Genomic DNA, 17,399 nt, shown 5'->3' on the forward strand with positions numbered 1-17,399 from the left:
ATACTGATGAAAGCTTCCTGACATAATGCATGCAGATACTAATATATACATGTAGGATAAATCCTTAAAAATCTTCTTCTCAATAACCACTAAGCCAGAAAAGCTGAGATTTACATGAAAGCTTCCTGACATAATGCAAATCATGGCCCCTGGGATTTGGATGGGGCCACAATAGGGGATCAAAGTTTTACATACAAATATAAAAGGAAAATCTTGAAAAATCTTCTTAAGAACCACTGAGCCAGACAAGCTGATATTTACATGAAAGCTTTCTGACATATTTCAGATTTCAGTTTGTTCAAATCATGGCCTCCAGGGGAGGGTGGGATCACAAGGGGGGATGCAGAAGGGGATATAGAAATACGGGTGTCTGTCTGTCAGTCCCACTTGACGTTGTGGGCACAACTCCTCCAAAACCACTCCACGGATTTTGTTCAAAATATGTAGGATTGTTAATCACCAAAAGTGTGCTGTCATTATGATTCAGCAGACTTTACAGGAGTTAAGGGACTTTGTTGAATTTGTACATGCTACACTATAGGAACACTTAGTGGACGCAGCTCCTCCGAAACCGCTCACTGGATTTCATTCAAATTTTGCAGAATTGTTAGTCACCATATGTAGTTGATCATATTGCGCCGCCATTTTGATTCAACAAATCTTGCAGGAGTTAATGGGACTCTTGTGCTTGAAATTTTTTTTTTGCGTTGGCGGGGGGCATTATGAGGGATACGTGTAGCAATCTTGTTATTTGATGAGTGAGTAGTTTTACAGAAGATCCAAGTCAGTGAATGGGGCATTGACATTGGTTAAGATTGCATGTACGATGCATCTTGGATACATATTACAAACATACATAGTTGATGTACTTTCCAACTGAATGTCCAAGCTAGTTATGCCTGAATAATTAGAAATCCCACATAGGCTAAACACGCTTGTAGAGTATGTGCAGGTAAATTTTCCAGAAACTACAATTTCTAATGACAATCAAATTGATTTGTCTTTTTGAGGATTCATTTGATTTGAAACTTTGGCCTTGTTTGCAGACTACATTCATCAAGATGTGCCTTACAAATCCTTAATTTCACTATCTTTTTAATTAAAGACTTCAAACTTTGTAATTTCATTTTATAGTGATTTTTAACATGGGTGGATATTGGCAACCTTCTGAGGCTTCTTTGTTTGTATGAGTGCAAGGCATGATCAATATGTAATGTCAAAAACTCATATAATTTTGTATGTTAATAAAAAAAATTCTCTGAACGTTCCAAGGTATGTTATAAAAGATGTGAAATCGCTTATTTTGTTTAGTCGCACATTATGATTTGATCATTTTCCTGTTTGCATTGTATCTATGATTGTATCACCATGACGATAATGGAACTTTAAACACCAAAAACAATTACTGTGTACTGTGGTTTCATCCTATATAGTCATGTTTTTTGTGCTGAGGGAAGATAATGAAATTAAGCTTTTATTGAAAAGGGAAAAATGTAGGAAAGCTATCCACAAGATTTTAAAACAAACTAGAGGAGGGAGGGGCAAAACCACAAAATTTAATGCCCAAAGAAATTAATAAAAGTACCGATAGTTTTAGCATTTTTCCAAATCTGAGTCCCCCACCATCAAATAGAAATTCATATCCAAAGAATTTGTTGTATAAAACCAGAAAGATTATTTGTGTTGTATGCTCACAAGAAGACAAACTTTTCTTCTCTTTCATCAAACACAACAATGTATCCCTGGAACTGAAATAAACGGTAAGTGGTATTGCACAAGCTGTGGTGATAGACTTTTGAACTTAATTTTTTTCACTAGCATTTTTACATCATTACAAATGCAAAATGTACTCCCATAATTTTATCATACCAGTATTTCAATGATTTGATGCAACTTAAAATTGTATGACAATTATGCTTTGTTGGACTATATGATTTGCAGTTAGCACATAGCCTTCAGAAAGGATGAGTGCACTTAAAATAGTATTGGGATCCTTTTTATCCGACTACCCCTGCTTAGAGGTCATAGAAGACAGATTTTAGTGGTAGTTTTCCCCCTGTGAATATCAACATCGTAACACAAATCTATGTTAAAAATACCAAACTAATTATCTATAATATTAAAAAATTGAAGGAGAAAGGTGATAGCTAAAAAAAATTGTTTCATGATAATCATTCTACATTTCCCATTTTTGTGACATCATAAGAGTGGAGGTGTTTGTGTGTAGCATCATAGCTTCAAATTAATTTCAATGCATGCATGCAGATTTCTCTGGGATTTAGTTGAGAATATTTACATTTCCAATGTTTTTACCTTTGATTAGATAATCAGTGTTTCAAAATGGGTCAATTGAAATCATCAACAAAGGAAGATAAGTCATCATACCTGTATTGCGATTCTTCAATGGACTGAAGTGGGGGTTACGTTGCTAATTTGTTTAGTTACTGACATATATGTCATCCGTAATTAAACAGGCACCAAAAAAAAAAATTATTCCAATTTTTAGTATTGTCTTCTATGGCCTTTAAATGGACAGGTTCACGATTTTTGAAACAAAATATTTTTCAGTTTTAATGTTAAACATTACAAATATAACTCATTTAATGTTGACAGACAAAATTTTGACCTTCTGAATGCAAGAATGATTGCAATTTTTTAACCTTAACTCTGTGTTATGTAAACAAAGGCTCAAGTTTATTTATGTTTAAAAACAAACCATTGAAATGTTAATTTTGTAATATAAAGCACCCTAATTTTGTCATAAATTTAACTTTTAGATGACATGTTTTACCTAAAAAAAAAAGACTGGAAATGTGATAGATATAATAAACTTAGATCGATATCCATTTCTTTTGAAAACTTCGTAAACAATAACATACCACAATTTTTGTTTACAAAATAATAAACTCCCTAAAATGAGCATCTGTGTTAAAGGGACTGGTTCACGATTTTTGATTAAAATAATTTTCATTTTTGATGGTAAACATTACAAATATAACTCATTTAATGTTGAGAGCCAAAATTTTGACCTTCTGAATGCAAGAATAAAAGCAAAATTTTAGCCTTAAATCTGAGTTACGTAAACAAAGACTCAAGTCTTTTTATGTATACAAACAAACAAGTGAAATATTGATTTTGTAATATAAAGCACCTTAATTTTGCATAGTCACAAATTTTAACTTTTAGATGACACATTTTACCCCAAAAATGCTTGAAATGCGAAAGATATAATAAACTTAGATTGATATCCATTTCTTTTAAAAATTTCGTAAACAATAACATACTGCAATCTTTGTTTACAAAACAAATAATAAACTCTCAAAAATGAACTTCTGTGATAATGTATAACCTTAATTTTTATGTGAACTCTTTTAAACACATTAGACAGTAGATTTTGATCATTAAAAGTGAAAAAGAAAATTTTAGGGGAAATCGTGAATCAGTCCCTTTAATGTATACCCTTAATTTTTTGTGAAACCCGTTAAACACATTGAACAGTAGATTTTGTTCATCAAAAGTGGAAAACAAAATTTGGGAGAAAATCGTGAATCGATCAGTCCCTTTAAATCCTCATAAATGTCTGTTAAAGTCGTTATAAACTTTGAATAAACTTGTTCTTTGAATATATGATTAAGAAGATTTGATAAAGCCTATTCATTACTTGTTAATGCGGAATCTCACTTCCACTCGGAGTGGTATCTTATCCAATATACTGTAGTACAATATCAACCACTCCTTACAGTACATCAGATAACCACACACAAATGCACTGAAAATGTGAATAACCCCCATTTCTTTGGGGAATTGAGAAAACATTATGACCCAATACCTTGAACTTTGGCTTCATTCTTTGTATAAACAAACTTTAAATTTATATAATTTATAAAATTACAGTTTAGATAAGGGAGAATCACATGAGTATAAGAAAATGGATTATTCTATAATTTAATTCATTTCTCTTGTTTTTCGTGCAATTTACTGGGGTCCACAGTCAGTCAATGCAGTCCACATATTCCTTAAATCTCAGTTTAATAGAAAAGATAATTTTACTAACTTCTGTATAAAAGTATAAAATTGAAGTATTTTCAGTTGAAGAAATGAAATGACCATTAATCTGACTAGATCTATTTTTGATTTGTATGAGTTGCATGGCTTGGGTGTACTGTAGATATATGTGCATGTACTTATCATGTAATCATGCAGGACCAAGTTGCACAAAGGTTATGATTTTAACAGGGATATTGTCATTAGCTCGTACATTCACATAGTGTTAAGTAGATGTTAACTGTCAGTTAAAATTAATTAACTTTTGTGCAACTGGGCCCTGGTGATTAAACAGCATTCTTTGAATGCAATAAAGAGTTTGCAGTGCTCAGGTAGAGGCCATTTACCTAAATTACAATTATAGTTTGTGTACATGTGTGTGTGTTTATATTAAATGCTAAATGAATACTAATGAGTTTACTATATTGGTTGATTGGCATAAGGTCGTTGGCATGGTGATAAGGTCTTTTTAAAGTTTATCTTTTTCCTATAAAATTTGAAAAATACCTTGATAGTGCACACAAGACTATGTCAATAATGGATTAAATTCCATATGAAAGATTTGCAATCAGATGAAATAATCAATCTGTACTAGTAAATTGATTTTTGATATTCCCAATTTTCTGGTATGTTACTGGTATTTTCATCATTGCTCGAATGATGCTTTATATGAAAAGATGATTCTCATTCATACATATATACATACAGTACATTGTTTTCGTGTTCATTTTTCAGTTGACCCTAATGTGACAACTTCTGCTCCAATTCAAACTACTACATCAGTACCCACAAATCCTGACTGGGGAGTTCTGGAGGTGCCTGCTCTACAGCCTGGGAGAGTGAGTATACGGACTTAGTCCAGGTTACTGATGGAGAGTGAGTATACGGACTTAGTCCAGGTTACTGATGGAGAGTGAGTATACGGACTTAGTCCAGGTTACTGATGGAAAGTGTTAGTCCAGGTTACTGATGGAGAGTGAGTATACGGACTTAGTCCAGGTTACTGATGGAGAGTGAGTATACGGACTTAGTCCAGGTTACTGATGGAGACGTATGCTGATTTAGAATGTAACTGATGGAGATTTAGAATGGGTAACTAATGGAGATTTAGAATGTAACTGATGGAGATTTAGAATGGGTAACTGATGGAGATTTAGAATGTAACTGATGGAGATTTAGAATGGGTAACTGATGGAGATTTAGAATGTAACTGATGGAGATTTAGAATGTAAGTGATGGAGATTTAGAATGGGTAACTGATGGAGATTTAGAATGTAACTGATGGAGATTTAGAATGGGTAACTGATGGAGATTTAGAATGGGTAACTGATGGAGATTTAGAATGGGTAACTGATGGAGATTTAGAATGTAACTGATGGAGATTTAGAATGGGTAACTGATGGAGATTTAGAAGGTAACTGATGGAGATTTAGAATGTAACTGATGGAGATTTAGAATGGGTAACTGATGGAGATTTAGAATGGGTAACTGATGGAGATTTAGAAGGTAGCTGATGGAGATTTAGAATGGGTAACTGATGGAGATTTAGAATGTAACTGATGGAGATTTAGAATGGGTAACTGATGGAGATTTAGAATGTAACTGATGGAGATTTAGAATGGGTAACTGATGGAGATTTAGAATGGGTAACTGATGAAAATTTAGAATGTAACTGATGGAGATTTAGAATGTAACTGATGGAGATATAGAATGGGTAACTGATGGAGATTTAGAATGTAACTGATGGAGATTTAGAATGGGTATGCTGATTTAGAACAGGTTACCAATAATGGTATGAGTATGTGAATTTAGAACTGGTTACTGATGGAGATGTTAGTGATTTAGAACTGATGACTGATGCGAATGTAAGTATGTGAATTTAGAACAGATGACTGATGCGAATGTAAGTATGTGAAGTTAGAACTGGTTACTGATGGAGATGCAAGTATGGCAATTTAAAACAGGTCACAGGTGGGATGTGATTATGTTGATTTAGTCGAGATTGCTAATGGAGTTGTTAGTTGCCTGAGTTAGTCCATGTTACTGATGGGGATTTGGATAATGTCAATTTAGAATGTGTCACCGACAGGATGCAATCTAGAACGGAATACTAATTGGGATGAGTGCGAAAGGATTAAGAATTCAAACTGATATACAAGTCAATTACTGAGTAATGAAATAAAGAAAGTCAGATTGGTTGCCTCTTAGGAATGAGAAAAGTTAACATTGTTCAAAATGTAGGGAGTATCCTTTGCAAAGTCCTGTGTAATAGAACTTTCATTGTTTGATTTTCAGAAAATATACCATCAGCCTGTCAAAGTGTCCAGGAACTTGGCAGCCACTGCATTTGTGAGGGAGTATGTAGTGGTCAGCTGCTGCACCACAGGGCTGCCAAACCTCCAGGCTGCCACAGTGGTGGTGGCTGACCTCAACAAGAACAGGACCATTGACTGGACACAAGCTGCAGGTACACCAAAAACTTAATGATATCCAATGTCAAAATTATCAGCTCTGATATGCATTGTATAAAACATCAATCAATATCAGTAATCTTCAAAATTTTATATCAATCGTAAAATATGTGGAAATATTGACGATTTTTAGATACTTCAAGTAGATATTTAATCATATCTAAGATAACTTCACTATGGTAAATTTGCACCAGGACTTAAATTCTTCTAGGCTCACCAAGCAAAGAGAAGTAAAGGGGAGGATTTAATCGGAATGTATTATATACTAGTATCATAGAATATTAACCCTATGCAGAAATGTAGAAATTTATCTGGTCAATATATTGAATGGGGGAGTTTAAAATGGGTATTTGAGAATTTATTAGAAATATTTTTATGTCATTTAAATACAATAGATTTGATCAGGGTGGTCAATTAATTTCAAAGTGTCCTAGGTATTAACAACATATGTATTCTTACATTGTATATAAAAAGTACATGTATATTTAGCTGAAGTGAATGTAAACTCCGGGACACCATACAGGAATCCAGCCTTTGTCAATATATCACCATGCCCATGTGATATTACCCAGAATGCCTGTGACATGGATTGCTGTTGTGATAATGTAAGGTCAAAAAATTATTGATTGGAAAAGAATTGCCATTTTAGGCATTTCTGAAATATGTAAAATTTACACTTTCAAGTGATTATTAGCAAATTTGGAAACTTGTTCAATTTTTTTTAAAGTTCAGGGAATATATGATTCATGATACAATTATTGTTAATACTATTACTAAAAGTCTACAAATGCATGGTGTGTTTCTGACTGAGTTTTAAAAATCATCACTCCAATGCTTGTGTACATGTGTGTATAGAATGTGTTAATTGTTGTAGGACTGTACCACTTCAGATAGGAGTTCCTTTCGGGGCTGTATCAGTGGTCTCCTTGGGGGTCAGGCTGCCTCCTACCCTGAGTATTACTGTAAATCCTCACATCCCCAGAAAGAGGACTGGTTCCCCCTCATGTGTGTGGAGAGGGAGTACAACGCCCTTATTGGTTTTTACTATGCTGGTTCCTCCACCATCAGCAATATAGAGGCACTGAACAACAAGCTAGCATCAGGGAGTTTCTATTCATACCGATAGTACGTTACTAGTATTCAGGGAGTTTCTATTCATGCTGATAGTAATATGTTACTAGTATACAGAGAGTTTCTATTCATTCAGATAGTATGTTACTAGTATTCAGAGAGTTTCTATTCTTACAGATAGTATGTTACTAGTATTCAGGGAGTTTCTATTCATGCTGATAGTAATATGTTACTAGTATTCAGAGAGTTTCTATTCATTCAGATAGTATGTTACTAGTATTCAGGGAGTTTCTATTCATATAGATAGTACGTTACTAGTATTCAGAGAGTTTCTATTCATACCAATAGTATGTTACTAGTATACAGAGAGTTTCTATTCATATAGATAATATGTTACTAGTATTCAGAGAGTTTCTATTCATACAGATAGTACGTTACTAGTATACAGAGAGTTTCTATTCATACAGATAGTATGTTACTAGTATACAGAGAGTTTCTATTCATATAGATAGTACGTTACTAGTATTCAGAGAGTTTCTATTCATACCAATAGTATGTTACTAGCATCAGAGTTTCTATTCATGCCAGTAGTATATTACTAGTATTTAGATACTAGATGTATATATTTATATACACCTGTATATTGTACATCTGACAATTTTATGATGAACATTTTACAGCTCAATGTAAGGACACAATCTCATATGTGCAATGGAGATAATATTCTAAATTTTTAGTCATTTACCTATGATGTAATTTAAAGCTATCTGTTGTTTTTTATCATAACATTTGTATCTTATTTGGACATAAAAATATAGAGAAGAGTTAAAGATGCTGAATTTTTAATCTGTGCATTTTCATTTCAGTCCCACCACTTCGTCTGCAAACCAAGCAGACACCCCCTATAAAACAGGCGTGTCTGTCGGATCCATCAAGCCCTCCGTGAATTCAGGAGATCCTATGAGAGTGGGGACAGTGACCCTTCCCCAGAGAATTCTGTCAGGCCAGTGTCTGACCACAGCACCTGTTCGCTACCTAATGGACCAACAGTCAGACTGCACTTTCACTCTGACGCGCGATATGTGCAACAGTGCTAGTGTGTTTAGTACCTTGTTTTACATTCAGTCCTCCAGCACAATAGGTCCATCTTGTCCAAATGCCTTCTCAATCCAAGGTAGCCCATCAGATACCACTGCAACAGAAACTGATGTGAAATATTTCTGTACATCCGATTTCTCAGGATACGTAAAGGATATAAATTCCAACATTCCAGATGTCACAACATCAACATTATTTAACTTCACTCTACCTACTGATGAAAGTTGTTTGGATGTCTGTGGGAACTACATTTGTGAAGAAAATGTGATAGTAGACACAGCAGAGACCACTAGAGGAACTCGGTGTGCCTTTGATGATGGCACCACATGCCCACCAGTGCCCACCATCAATGGCGCCACTTGTGAGAATGTTGTTTTGGATGTGAAGTATGAATTTGAGTGGAAAGGTTCTAGGATTGTCAGGCTGAATGCCACAGTTCTTCTGGGAAATGTTCCACTGTCGACAGGTGCAGCTCCAGTAGAGATCACCCAGAAATACCAAGCCAACTTTAATCATCAGTATGATGCCAATGGAACTGTAGCCTCCGATAACTACAGAGAAGTCACAACGGCATTTGATCGCTCAACAGGTCTGCAATTAAAACTTCATCAACTGATAAACTACTAGTCTTTTGTACTATGATTTTTTTTTTTTTAGAAATAATAGAGTATCATTTTAATAGCAAAGGGTTTGGTTGCATTTTGACCATCAGCTTAGAAAACATCTGAATTATCGATAAAATGATTTTAAATAGTTCAAATGAAAATCCAGCACTATTGATGGGATTTCTAATATCATGGATTTGCCTGTTTTAGGTTATGACTTTGGTAAACTCCTACAGAGTGGAGTAGAGATCACCAACCTGACAGATAACTCTTTCCTGTACATAAACACCAATACATCTCAGCAGATAGCGGTGTGGGACACGGGTATAGTATTGCTTCTGTGGATTTGTCTCTTAATCAAAGAGAACACATCCAAAGATTTCTTAAAACCTTATTTTTGATACATTTTTAAGGACACGAAAGTTTTTTAAAAAACAATTTCAAAGCGTTTATCAAGTATATGTACTGGTGATGAAACGATTGTCGCTGACAATCGATTGTCGATCATTTTTGCTCTTCGATTCTGATGATCGATTCTATTTTTCATAATCAATTGTTGCCTGTACACTAATAGTATCTAATCCGAGATTCATCTGACTGTTAATCCCGCTTTTATATCGAGACATGTGTGAGGGAGAGTCAGAGTGGACTCCACATTGAAAAGTGGGAATTCAGTGACACCAGCTAGTGTGTATGCTGCACCGATCATAAAACTAAATAGAAATAACCCCAAAAGTAATAAACATTAACTACATGTAAATACTGATTACATGTAAATACCGATTATATTGATCATTGATCGAAACAGTTCTTCCGATTATGACCGATTATGGATTATGAATTTTTTCAGATTTTTTAACACTAATATGTACATTGCACATTGTATTAAAGTTTTACTCAATTATGTTGAAAATGGCTACCGTAGATTCTTTATTTCATTTCTTTATTTAATATGGCGAAATGACTCGTATACGTCAAATCGTGTAAACATGAATTCGCGTGTCGCCTGTTAATCAAGAGCTCTACTATGTATTTTAACAACAGAAAAATAAAAGTGAATAATTTTATTTCATAAGTGATGTCTCCTGCGAAATTACGCGATAGCAAATTTCTCACGCCTATTTAGGAATCTACAGTATTTCTGCAATCTAATTAAAATTAGATATTAGATCAGCTCACATACTCACATACATGATAAGTGTTATGTATGTGAGTATGTGAGAGCATCTAGCCTTTAATTATGTTCCCCAAACAAAGTTTTAGAACATATTGTTTTTACTCTGTTTCTTTAATTATTATCAAGGTCTTCCATTTTCAGCAGAAGACCTTATAGTGATTGTATGGTTTATTATCATTATCATTTCCCCCTTTTTTTGTCGCCATCATTTCTCAAAGAGAGTTCAATAGATTTTCTTGAAACTTTCAGGGATAATAGGGAATGCTAATATCTCTAGATGTTTATTTCATGTTTTCAAAATTTACTTCTGGTCAGCAAATATTGTCGATTTTCTGTTTTTAAAAGGAGGTTTTATCTGCAAATTTTCTCAGAAATGGTAGTAGATTTACAAACCATACTTTTGTGGTTAATTGACCTCCAGTAGTGGGTGTGAGTAACGGGGTTAAGCATGTCAGCTGTCACTTCCTGTCATCACCAGAAGTGAACAAAGAAATGTCATACACTGTACTTCAAATTTATTTTTTTGAAACGAACTTGTATGGTATGATTAGGTCTCCTTTTGGAGTTTCAGATGTCTGGATTTATAAAAATGTACCAATCCCTCCCCATAAATCTCCCTAATAGATTAGGTGTATGACATGATTTTCAAATATGTTATTGACAAATATTTATCTCTAGAGTAACTTCAAATATTTCTTTAAAATTTACATCTGGTCGGCAGGTTCGCATCACTTAATGTAGTTTTTGTACATCCTTTTTCATACAGGGTGTTTCAGGTAAAGACATGACTAGGATGATAGTCAATAAAGAGACTGGAAGTGACAAATATTTCATTATTTAGATTGATTGATTGAATATTGTTTAACGTCCCTCTTGAGAATATTTCACTCAGGCTAACGTTTTTAATGCTTCGTTAACCAAGATAAATAACTGCTGCAGTTTAGCATTACTGACATTTATATGAGTCGTTCTTTAATCAATAAACCATGTTCCTATGTGGAATGATGAACAGTACAATATTTTCATAGATGCATTCATATCACACAACAACCTTTTTACATATGGCATTACTTAACTCACTGTCTTTTTTTTGACATGACTGCAGCACCTTAATAGATTTCATCAGTTCATTTGCCTTTGGTTGTAATTTGAGTGTTTAGCTTTACCTAAATATCATATGACAGTTGCTACATGAATTTTTAGCCGAGTTGCAATGAAGTTGAACTCGGCTATTGGTTTGGTGATGCGGGTGGGCGGTTGGGCGTCAACAATTGGTTTCCGGATGATAACTCGAAAAGTTTACAATCTAATTAAATGAAACTTTGATATATTGTTGGGTACCAGGTAAGGAAGACCCCTATTGATTTTGGAGAAAAATGATCAAAGGTCAGGGTCACAGTGACCGAAAATAGAATGAAAATTTCAGGAAAATTTGGTTTCCGGATGATAACTCCGAAAGTTTAAATCCAAATCAAATGAAACTTTGATATATTGTTGGATAACAGGTAAGGAAGACCCCTATTGATTTTGGAGAAAAAAGGTCAAAGGTCAAGGTCACAGTGACCGAATATAAAATGAAAATTTCAGAAATATTTGGTTTCCGGATGATAACTCAGAAAGTTTAAATCCGAATCAAATGATACTTAAAGATATTGTTATGTACCAGGTAAGGAAGACCCCTATTGATTTTGGAGAAAATGAGTCAAAGGTCAAGGTCACAGTGACCGAAAATAGATTTAAAATTCCAAAAGGATTTTGGTTTCCGGAGGATAACTTGAAAATTTTTAATTTGAATCAAATGAAACTTGGATATATTGTTGGATACCAGCAAAGCAAGGCCCCTATTGATTTTGGAGAACAAAGGTCAAGGTCACAGTGACCGAATATAGATTGAAAACTTCAGACAAATATGGTTTCTGGACAGTAACTCGAAAAGTTTAAAACTGAAATTAGATCTTCACAATTATAAATATACCACGTCATTCCTGGCTTTACAATGTATCCCATGCAACTCGGCTCATGCTCCCCTGGGTGCATATACTGATTTTATATTTACTTTTGAGAAGTCAAACTGTATAATAGTTATTTTCCTCCCTTGACCTATTTTTACTTATTACATGCTGTGCATTTGTGCCCCTTTTCTTGTAGTATTTGTTTAGCTTTTCGTCAGCCACATTACGGTTTGAAAATCCTGTGCACTCAGGAACAGGTTAGTGTAAACAAATGGAACTTGGTGATCTCAGAATAAATTCCTTAAGTTTTCTTTAAGTTGTAACTTTGCAAATATTGGAAGTTCTGATAAAAATGGCTAATATTTAATATTTGTTAAAATATATGTATCATATTTATACCCCCCCCCTCCCCCCCTAGAAAACGACCCAAAAAATGAAAAGCAAAGAAATAAAAAAAAAAAGAAAGAAAAAAATTAGGAAAATATTGGACTTCACCTCGGAATGTATGCTTTAAGTGTAAGATTACCGAGCACCTAAACCACTAGGCCACTCAGGTATGTAAGTTTAAAGGTTTCACATTTGACAGGCTGCTAAGTCTCAAGATAAATTTTGAGAACAGATTTTTTTTTTCATATTTTAGCCAATTTAAACAGCAGGGCCACCTTCAACCAAATTTCCTCAAATGGACTTATGTACAGTCATACTCAAGTAAAACAATTTCAGTGTTTTATTTCTGGTTTAGGGTGGCCTTTTGTAACAGTTTGCAATTTTTTTTAGGCCCATTGTGTTTATACATCTACTATATACTCTATATAATCACGGTGCTTATATAAAGATACTATCAACATATAGATATCTTTATTGAGTAATTTTTGTAAACACAAATATAAACTGACATTGTATAGCAGAATATGTGTAAAAAATTGTATTCAAGAAAAAGGTATTTATGTAGTCGAAATTGCATACCAAGTGCGCTATACTTCTTTCCATAAGACACAAAATATCATGTAAATAAGTCACACAGGTGTATTGTTAAGTATATGTTAGATATCCACTATAATACTGGATTCTGCTGGATTAGTGTTCTGGTTAATAAAGATATTATTCTTTTTTACTAGGTGTGAATGGATTGTGTTTTGGTGCTGGGAGAAAGTTGATTGAATTTGGAAAAGATGTCTCCACAAGTTGTCTTGTAAAGCTCTCCCTTGATGATCTCAGAAATTGTTCAAATGTTCGGTATGGATTTTATTCACTCTAAAATTTACAGAATATATAATCATGAAAATCTTAAACTCTTGAAAAGAGGTGCTTCTCCGAATAACAAAACAATAAATTTTGCGTAAGGAAAATGGACCTCCATGTGATTTGGATTACCACAATACTTTTATTTACAGGAAAACCTTGATCAACAGACTGAATCATTTAATGAAAGCAAGCAAAATTGGTCGCCTGGGTAACAGTAACTACTTGAATTTAGGTTACTGGATTGATGTTGCAAGGTTAGTATTGATACCCTCAGACACACAAGGAATCACTTTTACTAGTTCCCATGTAGAGCAGTCTAGTAGACATTGTGGCTCATGTCCATTGCTTTCTGTGAATACCAAGTCACTGGCAGACATCCAGCAAGTAAAGATGCATCAAAGTCTGTAAAACAGTGTCATCAGAACTAAAGCTGTGTTTAGTATAAATAATGTAATGCAATATAACCTAGAGTGTTGAGAGACTAAAACCGTCAAGATTCCCCAAACCTTAATAGCATTCTTACAAATTATCACTTTTGTCACAAACTGAGAAATTTAACCTGCACGCCAGGGAGTCTTAGCTCCACCAACCAATTTTCTCTAGTTTTCTGTCACAAGATCTGAACATTGGTGAATTTTTATTGGAAACCCAGGCATTAGAGTAATCTTGTTAAACCCCCCCCCCCCCCCACCCACACACACACACACACATCCACATAATAAAAATAGACATTGAAAATGAACACTCATCATACACTAACACACAAACAAAACCAAAAATGTAAAATCTTAGAGGTTAAAATAGAATGCCGGAATGACCAATCATAGACCTAGAAGTACAGGGAGGAAATGTACATCACTTTCATCTCAATATACACCAATTCTATCTCAATACAGAGAGAATATATACATCACTATTATCTCAATATACACCAATTCTATTTCAATACAGAGAGTATATAATTATACACCAGTTCCAGGGCTCGAAATTAGCGAGAAATACTCGCAAATTGCGAGTAGATTTGAAAAATAGCGAGTAAAAATAGTGGACACTCGCAAATCTTAGCGAGTGGGGATTTACAAACCATGATCGTATCGTATCCGTTTTAAGCCGCGATGCGCCATTCGCTTTTCTTAAACTTGCACTCAAAATCATACATACGCTTACAGGAAGGAATGATTTCAACAACCGTTTCTATCCGGATTTTCTTTTATGATTTTTTAAGAAACTCGGCGTCAAACAAATCTTAAGAGGTCGGACATCGCATTATAATGAAAAATATAGACCTGTTTACTTATAGGGGTGATTAAATTGACTTGGCAAAACATAAATTCCGATTTCTTGTTAGATAAATGAATAACAAAAAGCTCATACTTGGAATTCAAGTCTTCCGGTAGTTAATTTAATCAGAATTTTCTATCTACATTAATTCATTTTCATACTGAGGTCGGGTTGTAGTCACGGCACGAGTGCACTGCTCACCGTGTAGGCGATTACCCAAAACAAAAACAAACAAAAAAATCATGGGACTCGTGATCGTGCTGCTTATAAACCACGAGTCTGGGATTCATTTTGAAAAATTACTCGTGACAACCCTGACGTGGCATGAAATTGGAAGACATTGGATCTATACCTGCAGTAAACAGGTTGTGAATATTAGAGGTGCGATGGTCAAGAGACCTAAACATTGCATCATATGACTTACGTAAATTAGTGTTTTGTCCAAACGATGCCTGTTGACCCACTAGGCTCAGTAATGGTGGGGAAAATCATTGATTTAAAAAAAAACATATGAAAAAAGAGCACTGCTTCCTTATTATACCCCCCGCAACAAGTTGTGGGGGGGGGGGGGGGGGGGGGGTATACTGGAATCGGGTTGTCCGTCTGTCCGTCCGTCCGTCTGTAGACGCAATGGTTTCCGGACTCTAAAGCATTATCCTTTCCACCTACCATCACCATATCATACATATGGACTACCCATGGGATGAAGATGTTCCCTATCGATTTTGGGGTCAAAAGGTCAAAGGTCAAGCGCACTGGACATCGAAGTAGCAATATGGTTTCCGGGCTCTAAAGCGTTATCCTTTCCACCTACAGTCACCATATCATACATATGGACTACCCATGGGATGAAGATGTTCCCTATCGATTTTGGGGTCAAAAGGTCAAAGGTCATGCGCACTGGACATCAAAGTAGCAATATGGTTTCCGGGCTCTAAAGCGTTATCCTTTCCACCTACAGTCACCATATCACACATATGGACTACCCATGGGATGAAGATGTTCCCTATCGATTTTGGGGTCAAAAGGTCAAAGGTCATGCGCACTGGACATCGAAGTAGCAATATGGTTCGGTTTGTCATGCCATTTGTTTTTTACACTCAGAAAAGAGGTAGTTTATACCTATTACCAACACCCTTTGGGAGATTGGGGTAAGCGGGGGGTATTCTTAGTGAGCATTGCTCACAGTACCTCTTGTTTTTATTTTAGCTTGTAGGTTTTCATTTTAGCCTGTGGATCTTTTACCCACAGGCTAAAATTAGCCTGTGGAAGAAAAAGTTAATTTCGACCCCTGACCAGTTCTATCTCAATACAGAGGTAATATATACACTAGTTCTATCTCAATACAGAGAAAATATATACACCAGTTCTATCTCAATACAGAGAGAATATATACACCAGTTCTATCTCAATACAGAGAGTATAGACTAGTTGTATCTTAATACAGAGAGAATAATAGAATCCTCCATTAGTACAAGTGTGGGATAGGGAAATTCCACTGAGGGGACAAGATTCGAAGTCTAAGATTAGGCTTTGCCAAGTCCTAGACAGCGAATCTTGTTCCAGACGTGGAATTTCCCTATCCCACACGAGTAAATAATGAAGGATTATTTTTCTCCTATTTAGTTTAGTGCAGGGGCTTTGAGAAAATTTTAAATTATCAAAATCCTCATTTGAACTTCAATGCAAAACCTAATTTGATAGGCAGAAAGAGCATACATGAAAATGGTTTACACTGTAAGTGTAAACTAAAAATCCCAAGGTTGTCCACCAGAAAGCTATACTACATTAAAATTTAAAGAAAACAATGCAAAATATTTTGCTTCACCGTGTAACGTAAATCATGGAAAATATATGACGTCAAAATCAAATGACGTCGCAGCAGTGTGAGACAGAAAAATCTCACATGGCTGTCTCACATGGGTAATGTTGATCTCTCACATGGGTAATGTTGATCTCAAACTGGTGATAATGTGAGAATATGTACACCACTTTTGTCTCAATACAGGGAGTATATTTAACTTTTATCTCGATACAGAGAGGATATCTCAGCAGTGTGCACCGGATTCCTGGACAACATCGAGGATGTCACAAATAACAGCAAACTGTCGTACGAGGCCCAGGGACTCTGTGTAGATATCATTAGTGGTATTCACCTGGACATCATGTATGCTGTCACAGGCAAAATCAATGCTACTGCCATCTATGAAGTCATTGGTGCTCGCATAAGGTACAGTGAAATGTCTTAAGATTCTCATTGAAATGGCTTGTTGATGAATGAAGAATGATCGATCTAAAAATACTTAAATAACATCATAGATACACGGACAGTAAAACAGTTGGGTAACAAATGCTTACAAATCTTTTCAATATTGTGACCGAGCAATTAGCCATGCGAGTCTTTGCTAGCTTTAGTTTCAGCATAAAAAATTCATTACATATGAGATATACCCCC

The 17,399-nt window shown here is 34.9% G+C and overlaps 1 protein-coding gene across 3 annotated transcripts in view; it reads left to right on the forward strand.

Annotated features, from left to right (window-relative positions):
* LOC125675383 (tectonic-2-like) overlaps positions 1-17,399 on the forward strand; it is a 31,225-nt gene that overhangs the window by 10,700 nt on the left and 3,126 nt on the right. The window contains exons 2-11 of one of the 3 annotated variants that reach the window (XM_056165451.1): positions 287-1,760; positions 4,780-4,883; positions 6,340-6,511; positions 7,005-7,120; positions 7,390-7,640; positions 8,453-9,273; positions 9,500-9,613; positions 13,537-13,654; positions 13,813-13,917; positions 16,983-17,174. In XM_056165451.1, the coding sequence (XP_056021426.1) occupies positions 1,688-1,760; positions 4,780-4,883; positions 6,340-6,511; positions 7,005-7,120; positions 7,390-7,640; positions 8,453-9,273; positions 9,500-9,613; positions 13,537-13,654; positions 13,813-13,917; positions 16,983-17,174 (2,066 nt within the window). In that variant the 5' untranslated portion in view covers positions 287-1,687. The remainder of the gene's footprint in view (positions 1-286; positions 1,761-4,779; positions 4,884-6,339; positions 6,512-7,004; positions 7,121-7,389; positions 7,641-8,452; positions 9,274-9,499; positions 9,614-13,536; positions 13,655-13,812; positions 13,918-16,982; positions 17,175-17,399) is intronic. The other 2 variants (XM_048913026.2, XM_048913019.2) reach the window with 2 other exon arrangements.

Source organism: Ostrea edulis, chromosome 1 (assembly GCF_947568905.1).
Source record: "Ostrea edulis chromosome 1, xbOstEdul1.1, whole genome shotgun sequence".
Taxonomy (NCBI): domain Eukaryota; kingdom Metazoa; phylum Mollusca; class Bivalvia; order Ostreida; family Ostreidae; genus Ostrea; species Ostrea edulis.